Source organism: Halichoeres trimaculatus, unplaced genomic scaffold (genome assembly GCF_033239565.1).
Source record: "Halichoeres trimaculatus isolate MK-OKI-2021-1 unplaced genomic scaffold, fHalTri1.1 fHalTri1_scaffold_64, whole genome shotgun sequence".
In the NCBI taxonomy this organism is placed as follows: Eukaryota; Metazoa; Chordata; class Actinopteri; order Labriformes; family Labridae; genus Halichoeres; species Halichoeres trimaculatus.
In genome coordinates this window covers 59,625-72,854 of record NW_027437243.1, presented here as the reverse complement: position 1 = coordinate 72,854, position 13,230 = coordinate 59,625, and the positions used below count along the sequence as shown (strand labels likewise).

At 43.7% G+C, this 13,230-nt stretch overlaps 1 protein-coding gene across 1 annotated transcript; it reads left to right on the top strand.

Annotated features, from left to right (window-relative positions):
* Positions 1 to 9,378: 9,378 nt before the first annotated feature.
* On the top strand, positions 9,379 to 11,358 carry LOC141786700 (uncharacterized). Its single transcript, XM_074665246.1, has 2 exons — positions 9,379 to 11,035; positions 11,174 to 11,358. Exons 1-2 carry the CDS (start codon positions 9,379 to 9,381, stop codon positions 11,287 to 11,289), a joined length of 1,773 nt encoding a protein of 590 aa, XP_074521347.1. The 3' UTR covers positions 11,290 to 11,358.
* Positions 11,359 to 13,230: the final 1,872 nt, after the last annotated feature.

Genomic DNA, 13,230 nt, shown 5'->3' with positions numbered 1-13,230 from the left:
TAAACACATCAGGAGACTTAGGATGTATCAGCCTAAAGAGTTTTCATTCTCCTGTAATGCTTTTAGTTTGCTTTGGAAGGTTTGGGCAGCTAGACAGGATCTTTTTTCTTAGTACGGAAAGCTCTAGAGCAGGGATGTCAAACTGGTGGCATGGAGGGCCAAGAGGCTGCAGGTTTTCCTTCCAAACAAGAACTCCAGCAGCTGATTTGTCTGATTAGTCCCTGCTCTCTGCTTGAAGGTGAGGTAATGAGTGAAATCAGCTGGTAGAGTTGTTGGTTGGAAAGAATAGCTGCAGCCTCTTGGCCCTCCATGCCACCAGTTTGACATCCCTGCTCTAGAGTGTCCAGAATGGCACTCCTCGTGGGTTAATGCAGATAATAAGGTCAGATTAAAGTGAAAGTTTAGCTCTGTTCCACTTGTGTGTATGTGTCAGTGTAGCTTTAAACCAAGAGGGAAATGTATGAGGTAAAGATCCAGGTGGTCCAGCTGGAGGTGATTTCGAGAGTGATTGAGACACACGGGGATGTCCTCTGGGGCATGTTCCCTGGGGCATGATGGGTCCTGCACGGCTAAGAAAACATGGCAAGTGTGAGATGGCTGAGAGAAATAGACAAAATGACATAGACAAGGATGCGACAGCTTAAAAAAGGCAGCAAAGATGACTCGAAGGCGTTGTTAATCCATGAGTGATTTGACTTTGCGGCTTGTTTTTGTAGAGAAGAAAGACAATGTGTGAAGTTGTTGGTTGATTTGTACAGTGAGCTTAGTGAGAATGAACGTAACCCGCGCACCCCAGCCAGCCCGCCCGCCCGCCCGCAGGCCCCTGCCCAACCCTAGGTGGGGTCGGGGGCCTAGTCTCACGCCGCTGGCAGCTTCCCTCCAGCCCCCTCTCTCCCCCAGGGGCCTTGCTCTCCGGCGGGTCCCGGGGAACCCTAAGCGCCCCAGCCAGCCCGGCCAGCCCGGCCAGCCCGGCCACCCCGGCCCAACCCTAACCCAACCCTACGGACCCGGGTCGGGGCCAAGTCTCCCACCCCGGGCGGCCACCCCTTTAGCCCCCGCTCTCCCTCGGGGCCTTGCTCTCCGGCGGGTCCCGGAGAACCCTAAGCACCCCAGCCAGCCCGGCCACCCCGGCCCAACCCTACGGACCCGGGTCGGGGCCAAGTCTCCCACCCCTGGCAACCACCCCTTTAGCCCCCGCTCTCCCTCGGGGCCTTGCTCTCCGGCGGGTCCCGGAGAACCCACCCCAGCCCTGCTCTCCACTGGGTCCCGGGGAACCCAGACTTAAGTCCCCCTCCGCCGACTACACCAATTGGCCCGTCCCAAAAGAACAACGCGCCCCTGGTAGGAGGTGGCCATTTTTTGACAAGGCAAAACTTCAGCTACTCGTTAACACAAATATCTAATCAGCCAATCACATGGCACAAACTTTGAATGTGGACAGGTTGTTGGTGCCAGACGGGCTGGTCTGACAGGACTTCAAATACTGAGCTGAAAAACACACACACACACACACACACACACACACACACACACACACACACACACACACACACACACACACACACACACACACACACACACAGACTGAGCCTACAGAGCATCCTCTCACCGCTCAGGGATGAACTTCTCCGGCTCCGGCCAGTGCTCCTGGTCATAGTGAAGGAAGCCTGCTGGGAACTCCATCGTCACACCTTTAGGGACCAGTTGTCCGTTCAATGTGCGGTCGTGGTCCATCTATCTGATCTACTTGAACCCTGGAGGGTAGAGGCGCAACGCTTCACTTATGACCAGGTCTAATACTTCAGCTCCTGGACACTGGTGTAATCTGGAGACTCCTGCAGCAAAAAGAACAACGTAAACACACTGCAGTAAACAACTAAAGCATCATTTACAGCAAAGGTTCCTGGGTAATAAAGTTAATTCACAACAATCCTAAAACTTCGGCCTGAGCCCCCCACCCCAAACGATTAAAGAAATAAAGAACCTTGGTATAAAGAAGTAATAATAACATAGGCACTATAACAACACAAAATCTTATTTAGTCAACTCATAGTTGTAGGATCAGATTATGAATGGTTTGTTTACATTCATGTTTGTTTGTAACTGAGCTCATCAAGGGTGAAAGTCTTTATGAGGGTAGGACCTTGTTAGTGCGGTTAAGTGTTTCACCCGGAAGGGTCAAACAGTTTTTGACCGCTGTGCGGTGAGGCACCATGGTGATGCAGAAGGGTGAACAAACATTTGGTAAGTGTATTACACAAGTTAACCGTTTGCTTTGTCAAACAAATGGACTGATCATTGAAAAAGCAAACAAAACCTGGAGTTTCATCCATCAAAAAGCCAACAGGAGCGCCTCAGTTGTTATCCAGGTGTAGCATCTCAGTGCCTTAAAGCATTGGCTTGGCATCTTCAGAAGTTGTACAATCCAAAAATTGAAATCATGAAATTGTAAATTTTAAGATGTCAAATTTAAGAGATTAAAAGTACGATGAATATATACATTTTTAAAACCGTTAAATACAAGACCCAAAGAAAAAAAATCAAAAATCAAAAATGATTAAAAAAAAGTCACAATGGGAGACGAAAGACATCGTTACCAAAAAAAATGTAATAAATTCTGAGAAAAGTGAAGACATTTTTTAAGTCAAAGCTTTATCACAGATAATAATTAAAAAATAATAATAATTACAAATATTATAATGTGCAAAATGAAAGTTCTGGCTTTAGAAATTTTTTCAGTCAGTGCATTTTGTTCTGAATACAAAAATGTGTAAGTATGTCAGGAGTTTGCGTGCTCTGTGTGACTGTAGAAACATGAAGGGGATCTGCTGTTTGTGTGGACATAAAAGTCTCACCCACAGTTTACAGATGAACCGTATTTCTTATTAAAGATAAAGATAAAGATAAAAAATACTTTATTAATCCCAGAAGGGAAATTCATTATTATTATTATTATTAGTAGTAGTAGTAGTAGTATTATGATTAGGAGACCATACTCTTTTAAAAATGCTTGCTTATATTTTCTGAAAGTTCTGCCTTCAGCCTGTTCTGATAAATACACACTGAATCTTTAAAGCAAACCTCTGTTAATGTTTATTCACTACCATCACTTTACAGGCTCCTTCATTTTATGAGAGCAGTAAAAACGATCTGGCTAAAATTGGTGGACTTCCTTCCACTTGAGTCTAACCCTAGCTCCATATCTTCTGCCTCTCCATCTGTCTGAGGTGGAGAACTTGATAAGTGATTGCTAGGGATGGAAAAAAAAAATGCTTTAAACTAGATTAAAAACAAAACAAAGAAGTAGTGTACAGTAACAGCTCAGGCCGTAACCTTGCTCTATCACTTAGAAATGCCAGTGTTTACAACAGATTTTCAAGTATTGGCTCACTCCACGGTTAGTTAAACAACGTTAAAGATGTCAGTGACCTCACCTCACCTCATGTGTCAGCTCTCTTCTCCAAGTGTTGATAGTTTCATGTAGTCTTCTTCATCCAGCATTATTTCACAGCTAACAAGAAAAGTCGGCTCCATGCTGCCCTCCAACGGTCGGGATGGGCTTCGTTCATCCCGAGTTCAAAGAAGGAGAGCCGCTCATCCCACTTTCAGCATTTAAATTAGCGGATCAAAACTCTCAATTTCTACTCAGTGAAAATTGTGTTTGTATTTTATTTAATAATAATTATTTATAGTTTGATTCGTTTTTACATCAAGTCGTGTTTATGCTGAAAGCGCAGACGTATGTAAACCACTAGAGTGAAACTTTTGGAAAACAATCAAGTATTTGAAGAAAAAAAAAAAACAACTAAAAGGATTATTTTTCTAAACTGTCGAGCAGGCATGGGAGAGTTAATTATTTGGACGTTTATTTCCCATTTTAATATTTTTTTAAATTATTTTTATTATTGTTAAAACGCCAGGGACGCACGGGTTGCGTCTGAATTTGATTGGTGCAGATAAATTCTGGAATCTGTTAATTCCATCGGGGTATAAAATCAAGCTGGGCGTTCCTTCCGCCTTTTTCACCAAGGCACTTGGGGAGGTATGTTGCAAATTTTCCTGCTAAAGCTTGGCTAGCTTAAGCACAACTCAATAAAATGCATTTTTAGTCGGAAGAGGCGTCATATTGTGTGTTTCATTAATGTAATTTTTGTATTCCTTGATAAGATCTGTGACTTTTTTGAAGGTTTGACAGAGTTTAAATCATCCGTTGAGGTGACACAGGTCTTTGATCATAATAAATCTGAAAGAGATGCTTAATGTCATTTCCGATTGTAAAACTGATGTGAATTTCAAGTTGAAAGACTGTTTTGTAGCTTGTAGCTTTGATAGTTTCAGCTGCGGACATTGTCCGCATCGTTGTCTTGAAATTTATACTTGGAAGTTGAACAAAAACAAGGTAATCCTTAAGATTTGTGTTGAAAGAGAGACGATTTAAGTCTTTAAACGGCCAAAGTTAACTCGGTTTTGGTTTATCCTTCTTTTTTTACTGCATTTATGTGAATTTATTTGGTATAAGTGACTAAACAGAACAATTTCTGCCGTACGACCTCGGTGGTCGCAAGGCCGTTGCTGTGGCAGCACAAGCTAGTTTTCCATCTGTTTTCACAGTTTTCGGCTAATATTTAAGCTAGGTCATGCTGCAGCACAGCGCTAAACAGCTAAACATTGATTGAGGAGCTCATACCTGTGTAGCGTAGAGTTATGCGCCACAGATATTACTTTACTACAATTAAATATGTCCGTCCCTGTAATATTTTCAGCCGAGGTGTCCGCAAGCGTTTTATACAACAGCTCACACACGGTGCATACTTCCAAATGCATGTCGGTTTTAAACTAGCATCGACTAGCTCTGCTTTGCTGTAACAGTACACTTTAAACTCTGAAGGTAACATGATAGATAGAGGATTTTTTTCCCCCCTTTTTTTTTAACCGAAACATTCTGTGTTTTTACTATTACTGAACCGTGTCAGCAGTAATCTGTATTTATTTGACAGATTACACTGATGGCCATGTGACAGTGCTGGCTTTTCTTGATAAGATCTGTGACTTTTTCGAAGGTTTGACAGAGTTTAAATCATCCGTTGAGGTGAAACAGGTCTTTGATCATAATAAATCTGAAAGGGGATCTTAGTTTCATTTCCGAGTGTGAAACTCAATGTGAATTTGAAGTTAAAAGACTGTTTCTTAGTTTTAAGTTGTGATAGTTTCAGCTGCGGACATTGCCCGCATCTTTTGTTTGAATGTATACTTGGAAGTTGAACAAAAACAAGGTAGTCCTTCAGATTTGTGTTGAAAGAGAGACGATTTAAGTCTTTAAACTACCAAAGTTAACTGGGTTTTGGTTTATCTTTCTTTTTTAACTGCATTTATATGAATAAATTTGGTATATGTTCTTTTTTACCGAGACATTCTGTGTTTTTACTCTTACTGAACAGAAGTGTGTCAGCAGTAATCTGTATTTATTTATTACACCGACAGTTATGTGAGAAAGCTGGTTTTTATTTTTCTAAAGTAAAATTTCTATTATTTTGTGCTGACAACTGTTGGTCTATAAACAGTCAAAATCAAACCTCCTTAAAGCCTTTCCCAGTTAGATTCACACAAATGTGCTGCCACGTCTTCGGGACTGTTTCTGTAACACTAATATAAAAAGACTTGATTCTGTTGCGTTGTTTGCAAAGAGTTTTAAATATCATGCTTTGTACTGGTGTCAACGTCAATAGAGTAGAATAGAATGAAATAGAATAGAATAGATTTTATTTATGCCGAGGGGAAATTCAGGAGTCACAGCAGCAGCAAAATGACAGATTTTGGTGTTATTATAACCCTCACTACAATTTGAACAGAGTTTGTTTGTCGGAACTTAAAACACATGGTCCTTAACATTATAGCTTCCTTATAAATGTTCAATCCAATACAAAGAATCATGTTTTAAACAGTAATAACTATAAAGAGATAAATAACACGAAGAAGTGACATAAAACAACAACTATTTGGACTTTATTTTGTAATTAAAGAAATATTCTGATCATTTTTTCATTCAGAATACTGAAGCGAGAAGCACACAAACGAATTCAAACCATGACTGAGAGGAGAGAGGAGCACAGGAGAGGAGGAGGAGAAGAGAGAGGCGGGAGAGGCTTGAGGAGAGAGATGGTAAGTATGGAGAGCCGAAGACAGGAGCAGGAGGAGGTGGAGAGAGGGGTAAGTATGACCAGGATAAGGAGGTGGGACAAGAGACAGAGCCAGGAACGAGAGGAGAGGGAGAGATGGGAGTCAGAGGAGAAACTGAGACAGGAGGAGGAAGAGAGGGAGGTAAGTATGGCCAGGATGAGGAGGAGGGAGAGGAGACAGAGACAGGAGCAAGAAAAGAGGGAGAGATGGGAGTGGGAGGAGACACTGAGACAGGAGGAGGAAGAGAGAGAGGTAAGTATGGCCAGGATGAGGAGCAGGGAGAGGAGACAGAGACAGGAGCAAGAAGAGAGGGAGAGATGGGAGTGGGAGGAGACACTGAGGCAGGAGAAGGAGAGACTGAGACTGAAGGAGGATGAGAGAAAGAAACTGATACTGGAGGAGGAGGAGGAGGAGGGAACACAAATAGAGGACATAGTGATAGAGCTGGAGGAGCTGGAGGAGCTGGAGTGGGACATGAATCTGTACGAGGAGGAGTTAAGAAAGTTAACGCATGGCTTAGAAAAGACAAATGATGTGAATGGAAGAAACAGACTGAGACTGAAGGAGGAGGAGAGACAGATAAGTTTGCAAAGAAGAAGAGCACAAAGAGTGAAAACACCGGGACTGGTGGAGGAGGTGAATCAGCCTGAGGAGGTGTTAAGAAAGGCAATAGATGACCTAGAAAAGGCAAAGGAGCGCTTTGACAGAAACAGACTGAGATGGGAAGAGGGGGAGAAGGGGAGACTAAGACTGGAGGAGGAGAAGAAGAGGTTGAAACTGAGGAAGAAAGAAGAGAGAGAGAGACGGGCAAGTTTGGAAAGAAGGAGAACACCAAGAGCGAAAATACTGGGACTGAGGGAGGAGGTGAATCTGATCGACGAGCAGGTACAAAAGGTCATACATGAGCTAAGAAAGGACAAGGTCCTGTATGAGAAGGAGGAGACACTGAGACTGAAGGAGGAGGTGAATCTGATTGACCAGCAGGTACAAAAGGTCATACATGAGCTAAGAAAGGACAAGGTCCTGTATGAGGAGGAGGAGACACTGAGACTGAAGGAGGAGGAGGAGGAGGTGAAGGAGACACTGAGACTGAAAGAGGAGGAGAAGGAAAGAGGGAGACTGAGACTAAAGGAGGAGAAGGAAAAAAGACAAAGACAGGAGAGACTGAGAAAAGAAAAGGAAGAGAAGAGACTGAGACTAAAGGAGGAGAGAATAGGACAGGAGGAGGAGAAGGAGGGCATGAGACTGCAAAAGGTAGAGGAGACAGAGAGACTAGAGCTGAAACTGGATGGAGAGGAGGAGGGACTGAGACTAAAAGTGGAAGAGGAAAGACTGAGACTGAAGGAGGAGGAGAGACTTAAACTGGATGAGGAGGAGGAGGGACTGAGATTAAAGGAGGCGAAGAGGAGACTGAAACTGATGAAGGAGGAGAGACTGAAACTGGAGGAGGAGGAGGAGGGACTGAGACTAAAAGTGGAAGAGGAAAGACTGAGGCTGAAGGAGGAGGAGAGACTTAAACTGGATGAGGAGGAGGAGGGACTGAGATTAAAGGAGGCAAAGAGGAGACTGAAACTGATGAAGGAGGAGAGACTGAAACTGGAGGAGGAGGAGGAAGGACTGAGATTAAAGGAGGCAAAGAGGAGACTGAAACTGTTGAAGGAAGAGAGACTGAAACTGGAGGAGGAGGAGGAGGAGGAGAGCCAGAGACTTAAGGAGGCAAAGAAGAGAATAAGAATGAAGGAGGAGGTGAGAGTGAAACTGGAGGAGGAGGACCTGAGACTGAAGGAGAAGGAGCGACTGAGACTGAAGGAGGAGGAGAGACTGAGACTGGGGGAGAAGGAGAGACTGAAGGAGGAGGAGGAGGAGAGCCTCAGATTAGAGGAGGACAAGGAGGAGAAACTCAGACTGGAGCAGGAGGAGGAGGAGATAGTCAGATTAGAGGAGGAGAAGGAGAGACTCAGATTGGAGCAGGAGGAGGAGGAGATGGTCGGATTAGAGGAGGAGGAGGAGAAGGAGAGACTCAGATTGGAGCAGGAGGAGGAGGAGATGGCCGGATTAGAGGAGGAGGAGGAGAAGGAGAGACTCAGATTGGAGCAGGAGGAGGAGGAGATGGCCGGATTAGAGGAGGAGGAGGAGAAGGAGAGACTCAGATTGGAGCAGGAGGAGGAGGAGATGGCCGGATTAGAGGAGGGGGAGGAGGAGAAGGAGAGACTCAGATTGGAGCAGGAGGAGGACGAGAGACTCAGATTAGAGGAAGAGGAGAAGCATGAGAGACTCAGACTGGAGGAGGAGAAGGAGCAGGAGGAGAGACTCAGATTAGAGGAGGAGGAAAGAGACAAACAGGTAAGTATGGAGAGAAGGAGAAGAAGGAAAGAAAGGAGACTGAGACAGGAGGAGGAGGAGGAGAGACTCAGACTGGAGCAGGAGGAGGACGAGAGACTCAGATTAGAGGAGGAGGAGAGACTCAGATTAGAGGAGGACGAGAGACTCAGATTAGAGGAGGACGAGAGACTCAGACTGGAGCAGGAGGAAAGAGACAGACAGGTTAGTATGGAGAGAAGGAGAAGAAGGAAAGAAAGGAGACTGAGACTGGAGGAGGAGGACAGGCTCAGACTGGAGCAGGAGGAAGAGGAGAGGCTCAGACTGGAGCAGGAGGAAGAGGAGAGGCTCAGACTGGAGCAGGAGGAAGAGGAGAGGCTCAGACTGGAGCAGGAGGAAGAGGAGAGGCTCAGACTGGAGCAGGAGGAAAGAGACAAACAGGTTAGTATGGAGAGAAGGAGAAGAAGGAAAGAAAGGAGACTGAGACTGGAGGAGGAGGACAGGCTCAGACTGGAGCAGGAGGAAGAGGAGAGGCTCAGACTGGAGCAGGAGGAAGAGGAGAGGCTCAGACTGGAGCAGGAGGAAAGAGACAAACAGGTAAGTATGGAGAGAAGGAGAAGAAGGAAAGAAAGGAGACTGAGACAGGAGCATGAGAGACTCAGACTGGAGGAGGAGGAGGAGGAGAGACTTAGACTGGAGCAGGAGGAGGAGGAGAGGCTCAGACTGGAGCAGGAGGAGAGGCTCAGACTGGAGCAGGAGGAGAGGCTCAGACTGGAGCAGGAGGAGAGGCTCAGACTGGAGCAGGAGGAGGAGAGAGTCAGATTAGAGGAGGAGGAGGAGAGACTCAGACTGGAGCAGGAGGAAAGAGACAAACAGGTGAGTATGGAGAGAAGAAGAAGAAGAGAGAGGAGACTGAGACTAAAGAAGGAAGAGGAGGAGAGACAGAGACTGAAAGAGGAGGAGGAGAATGAAAAACTAAGAATGAAGGAGGAGAATGAGAGACTGAGACTGAAGGAGGAGATAGAAAAACGCAAGCAGGAGGAGGAGAAGAAACAGATGCAAGAGGACGAAGTGGACAAACTGATACGAGAGGAGGAGGAGAAACTGATTCGTGAGGAGGAGGAGACACAGATGCAAGAGGACCAAGTGGACAAACTAATACGAGAGGAGGAGGAGAGATTGATTCAGGATGAGGAGGAGACACAGATGCAAGAGGATCAAGTGGACAAATTGATACGGGAGGAGGAGGAGGAGGAGAGACTGACACAGAAGGAGGAGAGACTGACACTGAAAGAGGAGAGACTGACACTGAAAGAGGAGTTATTAAAAGAGAAGGAGGAGAGGAGACAGAGACAGGACAAGGAAGTCATTGAAAGACAAGAGATGATGGAGAACAGAAGGAGGAGAAGGGAGAGAAAACGGGAGGAGGAAGAGAAACTGAGACTAGAGGAGGAGGAGGATTTAGAAAGACTGTTACAGGAGGCGGAGCAGTGCTGGAGACAGGGGGAGAGACGAAAACAGGAAAAGAATAGGAAACTGAAACAGGAGCAGGAAGAGGAGAGACCACCAAACCAGAATGAGGAGAAGGAGAGACTGAGACTGAGATTGAGGGAGGAGAGAGAAAAACAAAAGCAGGAAGAGGAGAGAAAAGCTCTTATGGAGAAGACCAGGAGGCAGAGAGAAAGACAGGAGGAGGAGAAGAGACTTAGAGCAGAGGAAGAGAAGGAGAGACTGAGGCTAGAGGAAGAAGAGAAAAGAGTGAAACTTGAGAAGGAGAAGGAGAAGGAGAGACTGTTGGCACGGGTCCTGAGAGTAGATGACGAGGAGGAAGAGCCGGAGGTACAGATAATCAGACCAGATGAGGAGGAAAAGGAGAAAAGACTGAGACTTGAGAAGAAGAGACTGAGGCTGGAGGAAGAGGAGAAAAGAGCCAGACTTGAGAAGGAGAGACTGAGGCTGGAGGAAGAGGAAAAAAGGGTGAGACTTGAAAAGCAGAGACAGTGGGAGGAGGCAGGGTTGCTAGTGGTCCTGAAAATACGTGACGAGGACGCAGAGACGGAGGTACAGACATTCACAACAGATGAGGAGGAAGAGGAGAAAAGAGCCAGACTTGAGAGGGAGAGACTGAGGCTGGAGGAAGAGGAAAAAAGGGTGAGACTTGAAAAGCAGAGACAGTGGCAGGAGGCAGGGTGGCTAGTGGTCCTGAAACTAGGTGACGGGGACGAAGAGACCGAGGAGGAACCAAGCCCATATGAGGAGGAAGAGGAGAAATGGAAAGATGCGGTGTGGGCGGACAAGCGGGAGATGACGGAGAGCAGGTGGATAAGGGAAAGAAGAAGGAGGGTGCTGCGTGAGCAGGAGGAGAAACGTAGAGGACAGGCACACTCTGGGGAACAGGAGGAAGAGAAAAGTCATCAACCTCTTCAAAATGAGAGCCAGTTTTCAAAACTGAAACTGCGCCTCCTGGAGCTCCAGAGGGACCGGGTCCTCAAGAACATCACCAGGAGTGAGAAGAAGGAGGCCAAGATCCAGGCCAGGGGTAAGAAAGCAACTTTCAAACCTTGTTTTTAAATTTCTCTTTTAAAAAAAAAGATTTGATTTGATCAAAAATCTGTCAAATAAGAGACAATCTCTCAGCTTCACTCAAAAGTCACCTTGAATATTTGGTTTCTTTCAGAGGATCCTGATCCTGCCGACAAGGAGATGCGCTTACGGAAGCAACAGTCCAAGAGGATGAAGCTGCAGAAGAAGCAGAGAAACCTGGAGGAGAAGATAAGCCGCAAGACGGGGTGAGGACTCCAGGATGAACTCAGCCAAGGAGAAGAGGTAAGTGTTTGGTAAGTATTTGCATTATTTAGTACACACACACACACACACACACACACACACACTTCATTAAAAAAAAACTAAAAACACACAAAACATTTAAACAGTTAAACTACTTTCAAAAATCATTTAAATTAGAGAAAAATAAAAACATAAAAAACCCTAGAATAGTTATTTTAAAGTAGGTATAAAGTAGAAGAAAGTTATTTGTCCTCCGATGAGGGGGGGTGGTGGCAGGGTAAAAGTAAAAGGTTGGACAACACACACACACACACACACACACACACACACACACACACACACACACACACACACACACACACACACACACACACACACACATAAAATTATATTACCCTTAAAATTCAAACATTTCATTAAATGATGCTTGATTGGATAAGTTAAAGATTGTGTGTTGTCTAATAAAAGGTATTTAAATGATGTTCAAAAAAGTTCCCAAAATTAAAATAATTATCCAAAGAACAAGAAAAAAAATCAGGCAAAAAAAAAGTCAGACTCTAAATAGTTCTTTTAAAGTAGAAGAAAGTTATATGTCCTCCGATGAGGGGGGGTGGTGGCAGGGTAAAAGTAAAAGGTTGGACAACACACACAAAATTATATTACCCTTAAAATTCAAACATTTCACTAAATGATACTTGATTAGATAGTTAAAGCTTATGTGTTGTCCAATAATAGGTTTTTAGTTTATTTTTTATCACTTTTTTAATCACAATTATCATCTCAATAACAAAAAATAAATGAATTAATTAAACAAATAGTTAATTTAAAAGACAGACTCTAAATAGTTCTTTTAAAGTAGAAGAAAGTTATTTGTCCTCCGATGAGGGGGGGTGGTGGCAGGGTAAAAGTAAAAGGTTGGACATCACACACAAAATTATAGTTATTTTTCCTATAACATTTTACTTGATATCTTGATTAGATGGTTAAAGCTAATGTGTTGTCCAGTAAAAAGTGTTTAAATTACGTTTAATAGAGTAGTCTCCAAAATCCCAATAATTATCCTGATAACAAGAAAAAAAAAAACAGGCAAAAAAAGTTAGACTCTGAATAGTTCTTTTAAAGTAGAAGAAAGTTATTTGTCCTCCGATGAGGGGGGGTGGTGGCAGGGTAAAAGCTAAAGATTGGATGACACACACAATTTTTTTTTCTAGGAATCATTTAAACTTTAAAAACAACTAGTTTGACAACTTCCAAACTAGTGTCTTTAATGTAGAACAAAGTACTTTGTCCTCCGATGAGGGGGGGTGGTGGCAGGGTAAAAGTTCAGAGAAAAAATCAAAGTTAATTGTTGTGTGTGTCCAACACAATTATCAGTTCAGCTAATAATCTGCTAATCTAATTTGAAATAGATGAACAGAGCTTGTTCAGGTGTCATCCAAATCAAAATTTTACAGCCAGTGTTTTTCTAAACAAATTTCATCTAGTTTAATGTAAACAGCTATTAAATCATGTGGACAATGAATAAAAAAATAGTTTGACCAGACTCAGCTCTTTTCTGAAATAGTTCTTTAAATATAGAATAAAGTTATTTGTCCTCCGATGAGGGGGGGTGGTGGCGGGCCAAAAATAAAAAACCAACAACAACAACAAAAAAACTGGAAGGAAAGCTGCAGTGTGTGCTGAGACACACACACAATCAAATAACATGTAAATAAATTAAAATACAATGTTAAGAAATGATCAATTATTCAAAGATCATAGGACACATGATCATAGGTAGTTCTAAAATAGTTCTAAATAAATGATGACTGTCGTGATCTGACGAGATAAATTTCCATCTTAATAAATATGAGTCTGGAAACAAATACTTTCAAAATAGGACTTAGTGATTGGATGAGGAAAAGAGACGGTCTGAAAGCGTAGCATGGAATAAAGTTATTTGTCCTC

Bases quoted from the DNA above. Each gene is read 5' to 3' on its own strand.
- LOC141786700 (XM_074665246.1), top strand. From the start codon at position 9,379: ATGGAGAGAAGAAGAAGAAGAGAGAGGAGACTGAGACTAAAGAAGGAA. The intron at 11,036-11,173 runs GTAAGAAAGCAA...GGTTTCTTTCAG, and splicing joins GGCCAAGATCCAGGCCAGGG to AGGATCCTGATCCTGCCGAC.